At 45.5% G+C, this 12621-nt stretch overlaps 1 protein-coding gene across 1 annotated transcript; it reads right to left on the bottom strand.

Annotated features, from left to right (window-relative positions):
- Window positions 1–7596: 7596 nt before the first annotated feature.
- On the bottom strand, window positions 7597–9957 carry LOC130116447 (ceramide-1-phosphate transfer protein-like). The gene is made up of 4 exons (XM_056284355.1): window positions 9894–9957; window positions 9361–9419; window positions 9048–9226; window positions 7597–8895 (listed from the first exon to the last, which is right to left on the bottom strand). The coding sequence occupies exons 1-4, from the start codon at window positions 9955–9957 to the stop codon at window positions 8277–8279; spliced, it is 921 nt and encodes a 306-aa protein (XP_056140330.1). The 3' UTR covers window positions 7597–8276.
- Window positions 9958–12621: the final 2664 nt, after the last annotated feature.

Genomic DNA, 12621 nt, shown 5'->3' with positions numbered 1-12621 from the left:
CCCTACAGGATGACTAGATGGTCCTCGTCGCTGCGACAGACGAACGACATGTATGTGTGTGATCACCTACATAAACGTGAGCAGTAAGAGCCTGGGGTAATGCCAGAGAAAACGATACAGTGAAAGGACGAGAAGTGAGCGAGTGAAAGAAGAGGACCCCAACACCCCAACTGGCGAGTAACTGTTGACAGAGACAGACATTCAGAGCGGGCAGACATGGCAACAGCAGCTCAGGACATTCAGCGCAACAGACACTGAGAACGGCAGAGCACGAGGTTGATAACGACTTAAGAAGCGGAGATTAACTCAACATGCTGAGTACAGCTCGAGAGAGGAGACAGAACAAGACATCCTGGAGTAGATTCTGACTACACGTTCTCACTCCCAACTCGTCACATATAGACGCTTGTTGAGGACGACCTCTTCGTCACTGTTCAACGCTCTAGGTACCCCTTTAACGTCACTTTCAACGTGGAGGGTAGCTGTAGGCACAAAAAAAACAAAAGAAAAAAACCAAAAAACATTCGAGATTATCCCGACTGGTTTTTTATAGAAGTACAGAGTGTAAATCTATCTTTTATCTGTGTGCATTCATCAACATGATCTCACAGAAATACGTGAAATGACCACGACCTCTTAACACTCGCTTTGTGTGGTTGTGGCATGTAATGTGTTGTGTTAGAATTACGTGCCGGCACCAGGGACGATTTTTTTTTCTCTAAAAACACTGATTTGTGTGTGATATAACTCATTTTGATGTAATGAGGTTAGTATTAGGGTTAGGGATTTTTTTGTGTGCCTATGAGTGATCTCAGTCATTCCACGTTGAAAGTTGACGTCAAAGGGGTACCTGGAGCATTGAACAGTGACGAAGAGGTCGTCCTCAACAAGCGTCTATATGTGACGAGTTGGGAGTGAGAATGACTAGTCAGAATCTACTATAGGATGTCTTGGAAAGAACATATTTTTTTATCTTTATTCCTTTCGACTCTCAGAGAATGTTGTAGATAGCATTCCCCTTAGCCTTGGGCTGTATTGAAATGTCCCTACTGATGATATTGCTTCAAGAAAAACAACGATGCGATATCATCATCCAAAAAAAGAAAAAAAGAAGCTGGAGAGACGCACATATGGACTGGAGATGCATATGTCAGTACCCATACAGTAAGTGGCCAATGTATATTTTACACAAGGGCATGGGCTTCAGCTGAGTTCAGTAAATCAGATCAATCAACTGGTGAGGTTTTTTTAATTCAATAACACGTTTCAGTCACCATTAATGTAACATGAAATTGAAACAGAAAAACAAAGTATAATTACCCCAAAACTTCAATTAAAAACGAAAGCCTATTAGTGGTCAGGTATAGCTACATGTTTGAGCAAATAAAGGCCGGTCTCAGTTAGAAACCGGGTGCCAGAGAGCGAAAAAGAATGCAAAACCTCCATGCTCTACTCTCCTATGAGCTGTGGATGTTCTTCTCAGTGAGTAGCCACTTGGGGAGCAGCTTAGCAGCGAAAATAAGTGCCGAAAAAAGCACGAACGACGCACGCTCTCGAAGGCAGAAGGCCAGCGTGTCTGCTTGAGTGTGTGAGTTGCTAGTGCGCTTCTCTTTAAAATGGTAAAGCAATGGAAGTGGCGAGCTGGACGCAGGAAAGCACCAGACCAGGCAGAGTTAACTCAAGCACAGTAAGTGTGAGAGCTATGCAATTCATACAATGTTCTTCATCACTGAGGTATTTCGGGGTTCCTTCAGCCACTGTTCCAGGCTGTCCACCTCCTCCAGTGAGCCACAAGGAAAATTCATTTCTTCTGGCATCTCTGATGAGCACCCTTCATTGTTCATCCGTGTAGACAGTGAATTGACCATTGCAGTCAACTGTGCGACTTGGTGCTTCATGTGCTCGCGCAGTTTAAGTATATGAAGCTCTGCAGCTGCAAGAAATAAGCACACCAACATGTTAGTGTAGGAGCCATTTGGTCTCATCTTGTAAGCACTTAATTGGTCCACTAGGTGTAATTCTAATTGCTATGGGCTCACAGCAATATAGGCCGGAACATTCATGCAGGTGACAGGTGTTGCTTGACGATGGGGAGCAAACATAATTTTTTGACAGCTTTGCTGCTGCAGGCCACGTTAGCTTGGCAAGCGGTACAAGGGCGAGTTTGGAATATTGGACTGTTTATGGTCGTATGACGCTTTATGGATTATGGACTGAAATATCGTGGTGAGCAATAAATATCATAACGCTTCAACTTAAAGAAGTCTGAACTTTATTTCACAGACACACAGAGCTGATGTTCCACACAGCTGAAGTTCCACACAATTGATGCTCCACAGAGCTGATGTTCCACAGAGCTGATGTTCCATAGATCTGATGTTCCACACAGCTGATGTTCCACACAGCTGATGTCCAAAATAGCTGATGTTCCACACAGCTGATGTTACACACAGCCGATGTTCCACACGGCTGATGTTCCATAGAGCTGATGTTAGATAAGGCTGATGATCCACACAAATGATGTTCCACACAGCTCATGTTCCACACAACTAATGTTCCACAGAACTGATGTTCCACACAGCTGATGTTCCACACAACTGATGTTCCACACAACTGATGTTCCACACAGCTGATGTTCCACACAACTGATCTTCCACACAGCTGATGTTCCACACAACTAATGTTCCACAGAGCTGATGTTCCATAGAGCTGATGTTCCACACAGCTGATGTTCCACACAACTGATCTTCCACACAGCTGATGTTCCACACAGCTGATGTTCCACACGGCTGATGTTCCACACAACTGATGTTCCACAGAGCTGATGTTCCATAGAGCTGTTGTTCCACACAGCTGATGTTCCACACAACTGATGTTCCACACAACTGATCTTCCACACAGCTGATGTTCCACAGAGCTGTTGTTCCACACAGCTGATGTTCCACACAACTGATCTTCCACACAGCTCATGTTCCACACAACTAATGTTCCACAGAGCTGATGTTCCACACAACTAATGTTCCACAGAGCTGATGTTCCATAGAGCTGATGTTCCACACAGCTGATGTTCCACACAACTGATCTTCCACACAGCTGATGTTCCACACAGCTGATGTTCCACACGGCTGATGTTCCACACAACTGATGTTCCACAGAGCTGATGTTCCATAGATCTGATGTTCCACACAGCTGATGTTACACACAGCTGATGTTCCACACAACTGATCTTCCACACAGCTCATGTTCCACACAACTGATGTTCCACAGAGCTGTTGTTCCACACAGCTGATGTTCCATGGAGCTGATCTTCCACACAGCTCATGTTCCACACAACTGATGTTCCACAGAGCTGTTGTTCCACACAGCTGATGTTCCACACAACTGATGTTCCACAGAGTTTGTGGGTGACAAGAATGTTTTATTACAGTTTGAAGTTGCTACTGAGGCTAGATGAATAGTTTGTTTGTGTATGGCTATATCTAAAGGAAAGGGGATGTGGTGGTAGGAATAAATACTAATATACTTACCAAAACTTACCACCTGAGGGCAGTAACCTCAAACGTACCTACCTGTATGCTATACCAGTATTGTCTTCAGTGGCCTGTAGGATTCCGTCAGAAGACGCCACACGATACTTGAACATGTTAGCTGAGTTGTCACAGTACCTTAATAAATGGTTGTAATTATTGAACCCAAATTTAATCATTTATAATAAAAAACATTGCACGTTCTACAGAGCAGATATTCCACACAGTTGATGTTCCACACAGCTGATGTTCCACACAGCTGTTATTCCACACAACTCATTTTCCACACAATTGATGTTCCACACAGCTGATGTTCCACACAACTCATTTTCCACACAATTGATGTTCCACACAGCTGATGTTCCATAGAGTTGGTGTTCCACATAACAGATGTTCCCCACAGCTGATGTTCCACACAGCCGCTGTTCCACACAGCTGATGTTCCACACAGCTGATGTTCCACAGAGCTGATGTTCCATAGATCTGATGTTCCACACAGCTGATGTTCCACACAGTTGATGTCCAACATAGCGGATGTTACACACAGCTGATGTTACACACAGCCGATGTTCCACACGGCTGACGTTCCACAGAGCTTGTGGTGCTTGTGGGTGACAAGAATGTTTTTATTACAGTTTTACGTTGCTGCAAAGGCTAGATGAATAGTGTGTTTGTGTATAGATACATCTAAAGGAAAGGGGGTGTGGCGAATGGAGTTAATACTAATATACTTACCTATACTTTCCACCTGAGGGCAGTAGCCAAAAACGTACCTACCTGTAAGCCATATCCGTATTGTCTTTAGTAGCCTGTAGGATTCCGGCAGAAGAAGAAACCACGCGATACTTATTGGACATGTTAGCTGAGTTGTCACAGCAGCTTAATAAATAGTTATAAATTGTTTAACCCAAGTTTCTTCATTTATAATAAGAAACATTATATGTTCCACAGAGCTGATTTTAAACACAGTTGATGTTCCACAGAACTGATGATCCACACAGCTGATGTTCCACACAACTGATTTTCCACACAGCTCATGTTCCACACAGATGATGTCCCATGGAGCTGATGTTCCACACAACTGAAGTTCCACACAGCTCATGTTCCACACAGATGATGTCCCATAGAGCTGATGTTCCACACAACTGATGTACCATAGAGCTGATGTTCCACACAACTGATCTTCAACACAACCAATGTTCCACACAGATGATGTCCCATAGAGCTCATGTTCCACACAGATGATGTCCCATGGAGCTGATGTTCCACACAACTGATTTTCCACACAGCTCATGTTCCACACAGATGATGTCCCATGGAGCTGATGTTCCACACAACTGAAGTTCCACACAGCTCATGTTCCACACAGATGATGTCCCATGGAGCTGATGTTCCACACAACTGAAGTTCCACACAGCTCATGTTCCACACAGATGATGTCCCATGGAGCTGATGTTCCACACAACTGAAGTTCCACACAGCTCATGTTCCACACAGATGATGTCCCATAGAGCTGATGTTCCACACAACTGATGTACCATAGAGCTGATGTTCCACACAACTGATCTTCAACACAACCAATGTTCCACACAGCTGGTGTTCTACTCAGCTGATATGCCACACAGCTGATGTTCCACAGAGCTAATGTTCCACACAGCTGATGTTCCACAGAGCTTGTGGCTGCTTTTGGGTGATAAGAAAGTTTTGATTACATTTTGAAGTTGATAGGAGCTAATACTAATATATTTACCAATATTTACCACCTGAGGGCAGTAGCCACAAACGTACCTACCTGTAAGCTATACCAGTGTTGTCTTTAGTGGTCTGTAGGATTCCGGCAGAAGAAGACACCACACGATACTTGATGCACATGTTAAATTAGTTTTCACAGTACCTTAATAAACAGTTGTAATTGTTGAAATCAAGTTCCTTCATTTATAATGAGAAACATTGCAGCTTCCAACAGTGCTGATATCCCACACAGTTGATGTTCCACACAATTGATGTTCCACACAGCTGATGTTCCATAGAGATGATGTTCCACAGAGATGATAGAGCTAATGTTCCACAGAGCTGATGTTCCATAGAGCTGATATTCCACACAACTGATGTTCCACACAACTGATATTCCACACAGCTTATGTTCCATACAACTGATGTTCCACAAAGCTGTTGTTCGTTAGAGCTGATGTTCCACAAAACTGATGTTCCACACAACTGATGTTCCACAGAGCTCATGTTCCATAGAGCTGATGTTCCATAGAGCTGATGTTCCATAGAGCTGATGTTCCACACAGCTGATGTTCCACACAACTTACGTTCCACACAGCTAATGTTCCAACCAGCTGATGTTCCACACGTCTGATGTTCCACAGAGTTGGTGTTCCACACAGCTGATGTTCCACTCAGCTGATATTCCACACAGATGATGTTCCACACAACTGATTCTTCCACAGAGCTGATGTTCCACACAACTGATGTTCCATAGAGCTGATGTTCCCCAGAGCTGATGTTCCACACAGCTGATGTTCCACACGTCTGATGTTCCACAGAGTTGGTGTTCCACACAGCTGATGTTCCACTCAGCTGATATTCCACACAGATGATGTTCCACACAACTGATTCTTCCACAGAGCGGATTGTTATGCTCGCGCACCAGAACCTGACCCGTGTGGCGAAACCCAAGACAGACAGACAAGAGATAACTTCCAAAGCTGCAAAGGGAGGTTTTATTGTGGGAGGGAAATGTATGGTGAAAAAAGGCGTTCTGTTAGTGGGATGTGTGAGTAAACTATGTGTGGTGTCCCGTGGTTTGCGTGAATAACTATGTGTGAGTGTTTTTAGCCAATGTGTGGTGCGGTATGTAAATGACCAGGAGGTGTTGAAAAAATGTGCGTGCACCTGGCGAGAAAGTCCAGTCCGTGATCCAAGGGGGGTTGTCCGAGAAAGTCCAGGTCCGAGATCCGGGAAGTCGAGTCCGAAAGGAGGGGTCCAGATAGAGGGACAAGGGGGGAGATCGCAGGAGAGGTCCGGGGAGAAACGTGAAGGTCGCTGGGGACGAGGGAGACGCGGGGAGCCGTGGAAATCGCGGAGGGAGAGTCTTGGGAGGAAACAGAGACACGAAGATAAGACACTGGGGAATAAACAGAATGCAAGGAACGCTGGAGGGCTTGTCAGAACTTTACAGCAGGGTTCAGTACGTCGAAGCACTGAGAGACGTTCTGGGAGGCTTCTTGTAGAAGGCTGCCTGATTGCCACAGGTGTGCCTGATGGATGATGGCAAACACCTGGTGCAGTGCAGCGCTCGTCTCCTCAGAGCGCGAGCCGAGCGCTCGGATGTTTCCGGCACGTCCGAGCTGGGGGAGTGGCTTGAACGTGCCGGGGAGGCAGCTCGGGGCGGTGTAAGCACAACACTGATGTCCCATACGGCTGATGTTCCACACAACTGATGTTCCACACAACTAATGTTCCACACAGCTGATGTTCCACTCAGCTGATGTTCCACTCAGCTGATGTTCCACTCAGCTGATATTCCACACAGATGATGTTCCACACAACTGATTCTTCCACAGAGCTGATGTTCCACACAACTGATGTTCCATAGAGCTGATGTTCCCCAGAGCTGATGTTCCACACAACTGATGTTCCACACAGCTGATGTTCCACACGTCTGATGTTCCACAGAGTTGGTGTTCCACACAGCTGATGTTCCACTCAGCTGATATTCCACACAGATGATGTTCCACACAACTGATTCTTCCACAGAGCTGATGTTCCATACGGCTGATGTTCCACAGAGCTGATGTTCCACACAACTAATGTTCCACACAGCTGATGTTCCACACAACTGATGTTCTGCACAGCTGATGTCCGTGCTGCGTAACAGCACGGACATCAGAAGGGCCCATGGCGGAAGAAGGGCCCATGGCACAACACAAACCACTGCTGGATGATGTATAACATTACACAATACTGCTGCAGCATCATAACGCCAAATACACCACAATACTTGATGAAACTTCAAATTCGTCATTTACTGACATATGATTTATGCTGATGATAAAAAAAATTGTAGTGCAAAACAGAAAAATACATACATCTTATTTTAGCTCCAGAATTACTACATTGCAAAGGACCATTACCTGCCCCTGAAAGTCCACACTTTGTCCATACCCTGTGTCCAGTATATGCTGATTTGTTGTGATAACCCATTTTTTAACGTGGTTAGCAAGAACATGATTAAGATTAGTCACATATTTGTAGGCCTATGAACAGTATTTTGTACTAGTTAGTTTTAGTTTAGGGATGGCAAGCTAAATCACCTTCTAATAGCAATTGGCAGTCATTATGAGAGCCGATGTGTAAAAGAACAATCATTTACATAAATAAATCCGAGTTGGCCTCTGAAGTAGGCTAAATGAATCACCATAGGCTTTAGAATGCTTTTATAAAATAAGGGTGAAAGGTATGGGATGAGGAATGTCTATGGACTTAAGGTAAACAGGGAAAATTAGCTGATTGTTCCCGCTGGTCTTTGGTTGGGAGGAAAACATGGCACTCATAATTGGCAAATGATGATTAAGACCCTGCACAATTTCTTGTAATGTTTATACTCCTTTCAAGGCAAAACGTCTTTAATATAACTGGTATGATCTGTTAAAGCCAGGTTTGCACAGCAAGACAGGGCAAATAGTCCTGGAAGCTGTACTGCTATCACTGTGCATATATCCAGGGACTCCCTTCTCTACTTTATGGCAAGTCCAGCATGCCATTTTCCTCCAGGGCCCATTGAGTCCTGTCATAAACCTCCCCTAAGGCCTGAACCACCCTGGTCAGCAGCACACTGAGCTCCTCCTGGTTTTGCATGCACACCAGCCTGAAGAAGAAGGCTCGCTCAGGCATGACGATGAAGGCTAGCTCAGCAGCCCTGCGGACAAACCAGGTATGGTGGTGTGCAAGGGTGCCCTGGTAGGCCTCGCGACAGAGCTCTGAGGGGCTCCTGAGGTGGCCAGTCTCTGGAGTCTCTGCTAGCTTCTCCAGGAACAGCTTCAGCCAGAGCAGAGCACGGTGCAGACGCAGGAGGGTGCGACAGCCAGAGTCTGTCTGGTGGTGGAATTTCACCAGGCCTTGGTTTAGTTCAGCATGGATCATGGAGCGCACAGAATGGTAAGTACTGGCATGATGTGAGGACTCCGGCTTATCCAGTACACCAACCTCTGTGGTCACATAATCTATCAGGCTTTTGTCAGAGCCCACCTCTGCCTCCGGGCTCTCATCTGCCAGCAGGGCCAGCTGGCGGATAATAGAGGTCTTGGTCTCAATCTCTTTAGATATCAGTCCAACCATCGGGCCCAGTGCCTCCATAAACCTAATAATTGAGAGACAGAATGGGTCGAGTCAGCCAAACAGTCCAGAGTCCAGATTTTTGCTGACCCACAAAGGACATCATTCATCCTCATGGGTCTTAATGAATGCGTTTTGTTTTCTGGGTGTAGTCCCACTCCATTGTGATGATCTTACTTTACAAGCTCATCCCAGCTGGCGAGATATGGCTGCAGCAGCACGTCTGATTGATGGCTGGATGCAGCTAGCAGGTGGGAGAGCAGCAGCGACGACTGGAACGTCTGACCCGGACACTCCTCCAGGCCCACAGAGCCCTCAGTTCGCTCAGCCACACTGCTATTGGGCAGATGGTTAAACTGGAGATGGCGGGGTAGGGGCCGGGGTGGGGACGACAGATAGGGATTCATTGGATTCAAGTTGTCAACTCACTCTGGGAACTTCAGGTCAAATTAGATAAAATTTCAGAAGTGACTTAATTTGATTTGATTACCTTGTTGATCTGATTGTAGCTTTTCAAGCAAGAATCCCAGTGGTAATCCAATCCTCCCTCTGCAATAGAGGGGAGAACAGAGGGAGGGAAGAGATATGGGTGAGTAAAAGGACTAGAATTTCTAAATGAAACAAAAAAAGTATACCGTCGAAAGCTAGTTTTTTATTTCATTAAAAATGAAAATAAATAGGAATAAAAAACAGAAACAATTTGCACAGTCTCAGCAAGAACACTTTGGACCCGGACTCACGCTTGGCATCATGAATGAACACAAAGACAAACAGAAACACAAGCAGATAGACAGATAGAAGGACAAATAGACTATATAAATGTTCTTTATACGTGTAAAAAAAAAACGGGGATGTCTCAACATTGACTGTTCTTTGCTAGTACAGTCCACTGCTTCAGTTCTCCAAAATAGAAACATGTCTTTGAATTTCTTCCTTCATAAGATCCCTCTGCCGTACAGCGCCACTAAACTGTGACAAACCAAACACCCAGATAACATATGACATAGTTACTACAAAACATACTGTCTTCCATATTATACTCTTGGAGTAACTTGTTCAGAATCAGAATGGTCTTTATTTTAGCCATGTGTTTGCACACACGTGGGATTTGATGCCGGATTAGTGGCTCTCTGTGTACTTACACAGAATAACAGACACCAATCTTCAGGACTATATGCTTATATATTCCTGGTTATATGTAACACTGACTGCCATTCTTGAAGAAACAAACTCTTATGTAAGTTAACTCAGGGGAATGTTTAGTTTTAAGCTTTTGATGATGATTTTTGATCTGCAAATTCACGTTTGCAGCAGCCTCACCCAGTAACCGGTGTGGGAAGATGGCGGCGCAAATTCACGTTTGCGGCGGCCTCACCCAGTACCAGCCATGCAGTGTCTTTTTCCACGTCTGCATCTAAGTTTGTCCTCGTTTGATGGCTGGGAGAGCTGGCGCTGGATCAGCTGGGAGAGACTGGTCTGTTGCATCTTGTGAGCTCAGGGACCACGGCCCTGCCTGGAGCTGCGACTGAGGGCGGGCTAAGCTAACTGCTAGCCCATGCAGACTGGCAGTTCCGCTTCACTGAAAATCAGTGAAAAAAGTACCGAAGTGACTGGAGACGGTGCCCACCCAGAGATTTCCTGACCAGGACGTGTCTGCACTTGAAACTGGACTGCTTAACAACCTACTACTACTACTTTCAGCTGTTCCCGTTAGGGGTCGCCACAGCGGATCATCCGTTTTCATTTCTTCCTGTCTTCTGCATCTTCCTCTGTCACACCAGCCACCTGCATGTCTTCCCTCACCACATCCATAAACCTCCTCTTCGGCCTTCCTCTTTTCCTCTTCCCTGGCAGCTCCATATTCAGGACTGCCTAACAATATGGATATCAATTAATAAAACATTGAATTTTCTATTCACTTGTGCATTTTTACTTTATTTACTCATGTGTTTATTTCTGCTACTTCTTAAATTTACAATGTTGAGTAATTTTTCACAATGTACTTTTTCCACTTCCAGTGTGCGAAGATGGCGGCGCAAATTCACGTTGGCGGCAGCCTCACCCAATACCGTCCATGCAGTGTCTTGGCCCACGTCTGGGTCTAAATTTGTCTTTGATGGCTGGGAGAGCTTGGTCTGCTGCGTCCTGTGGGCCCAGGGACCACGGCCCTGCCTGGAGCTGTGAAATGACAAAGTGTTTCTGATTCTGAACTCGGTTCAGCTTTTCATAAACCAGATCTTAAGACTGGTTGCCTGTGTGGTGCATTTGATGGACATCACCTGCAGGGACCTGGTGCCTCACTCCTTCATACACAGCATCCACTCTCGCAGAAGGTCACAAAAATGTGTGGGGTAATCAAGGATCGTTTTGGGTAGGATCTTTTCTCAGTATCCCTGCCGCTACCCCATAATCCATAAACATACTTAATCTGCAAACCCCTGAAACCTTATGGGCACCCGTCCTGTCACCTTCAAACTCTCCATTACACACCTCTGGCACATTGTGACTGATAATCAGAAATCAGAAACAGAATCCGAAACACTGTGAAACGAAACATATTTCCCCCAGCCCACAGCAGCGCAACACAAAGACAAAAACACATATCCAAAAACCACATGAACACATATATCCAAACTAACACATCTACCTAAACTGAAGAAGAAAAAAAAAATCACTGTCCAGGACAACGCCAGGGTGACTGTCAGAACTGCCGGTCTGCATGGGCTAGCAGTTAGGTTAGCCTGCCCCGCTTCCGCGTGCTGTCGGTTTTTCCTCTTCGCGCATAGCTCCAGGCAGGGCTGTGGTTCCTGGGCCCACATGACGCAGCAGACCAAGCTCTCCCAGCCGGTCCAGCGCCATCCCTCCCAGCCATCAAATGAAGACAAACTTAGACGCAGACGTGGACAAAGACACTGCATTGACGGTACTGGGTGAGGCCGCCGCTAACGTGAATTCGCGCCGCCATCTTCCCACACCGGTACTGGGCGAGGCAGCCGCAAACGAGAATTTGCGCCGCCGTCTTCCCACACCGTAAGTGGAATAATTACCCTTACAAAAGTACGGATAAGTACCCGTTTCAAAATTACTCAAAATTGACGTAGCTGAAATAAATACCCGAGTAAATAAAGTGAAAATGCACAAATGAATAGAAAATTAGATGTTTTAATAATTGATATTGTGATGTATTTTGTGTTTGTCTGCTCTGGACACTTCCCTATGGTGCCGATAGAGGGCGCCAGTGTTTATATATTGGGCATCACTGTTTCCGGGTTGTCTTGTTCTGCACTCTCTCTCTGGAATAAAGTCGGATCCCAGCACAATGAAAGTCCGATTCGCTCCTGTTATTTTATTACGTACTTCAAGTTTAGTACAGAGAAGTCGGTGACTTCTGTAACAATAGGAACTATTGTTAGGAACCATTGTTTAGTTCCTTGTTTACACAGGGGTCGTTTAGGTTGTTGCACCTGGAATAACGGACCGAGCATGATGCATAACCTTACGTGCCGAAGTTATTATTAAAGTTTATAGCCCCGTGGGGTTCAAACGAGTTGTAACGTCTCATTAGTAGAAGGTAACAACACACTTTAACATGGTGGCAGCGGCGGACGACTCGGTTTGAAGTTTGGTGCGGAAAAGTTTCTAGGAGCGGGAGAGCGGTTAGTGTTCCTAAGCAACGTTCAGTATATGTTAGCATTAGCTGCTAGCGTGAGACTGCCGTGTGACATGGATGGGCTTAAACCACCGCAAACGT

This window comes from Lampris incognitus, chromosome 8, assembly GCF_029633865.1.
Source record: "Lampris incognitus isolate fLamInc1 chromosome 8, fLamInc1.hap2, whole genome shotgun sequence".
Taxonomy (NCBI): domain Eukaryota; kingdom Metazoa; phylum Chordata; class Actinopteri; order Lampriformes; family Lampridae; genus Lampris; species Lampris incognitus.
The sequence above is the reverse complement of the archived record's forward strand: the minus strand, read 5'-3'. Positions and strand labels throughout refer to the sequence as shown.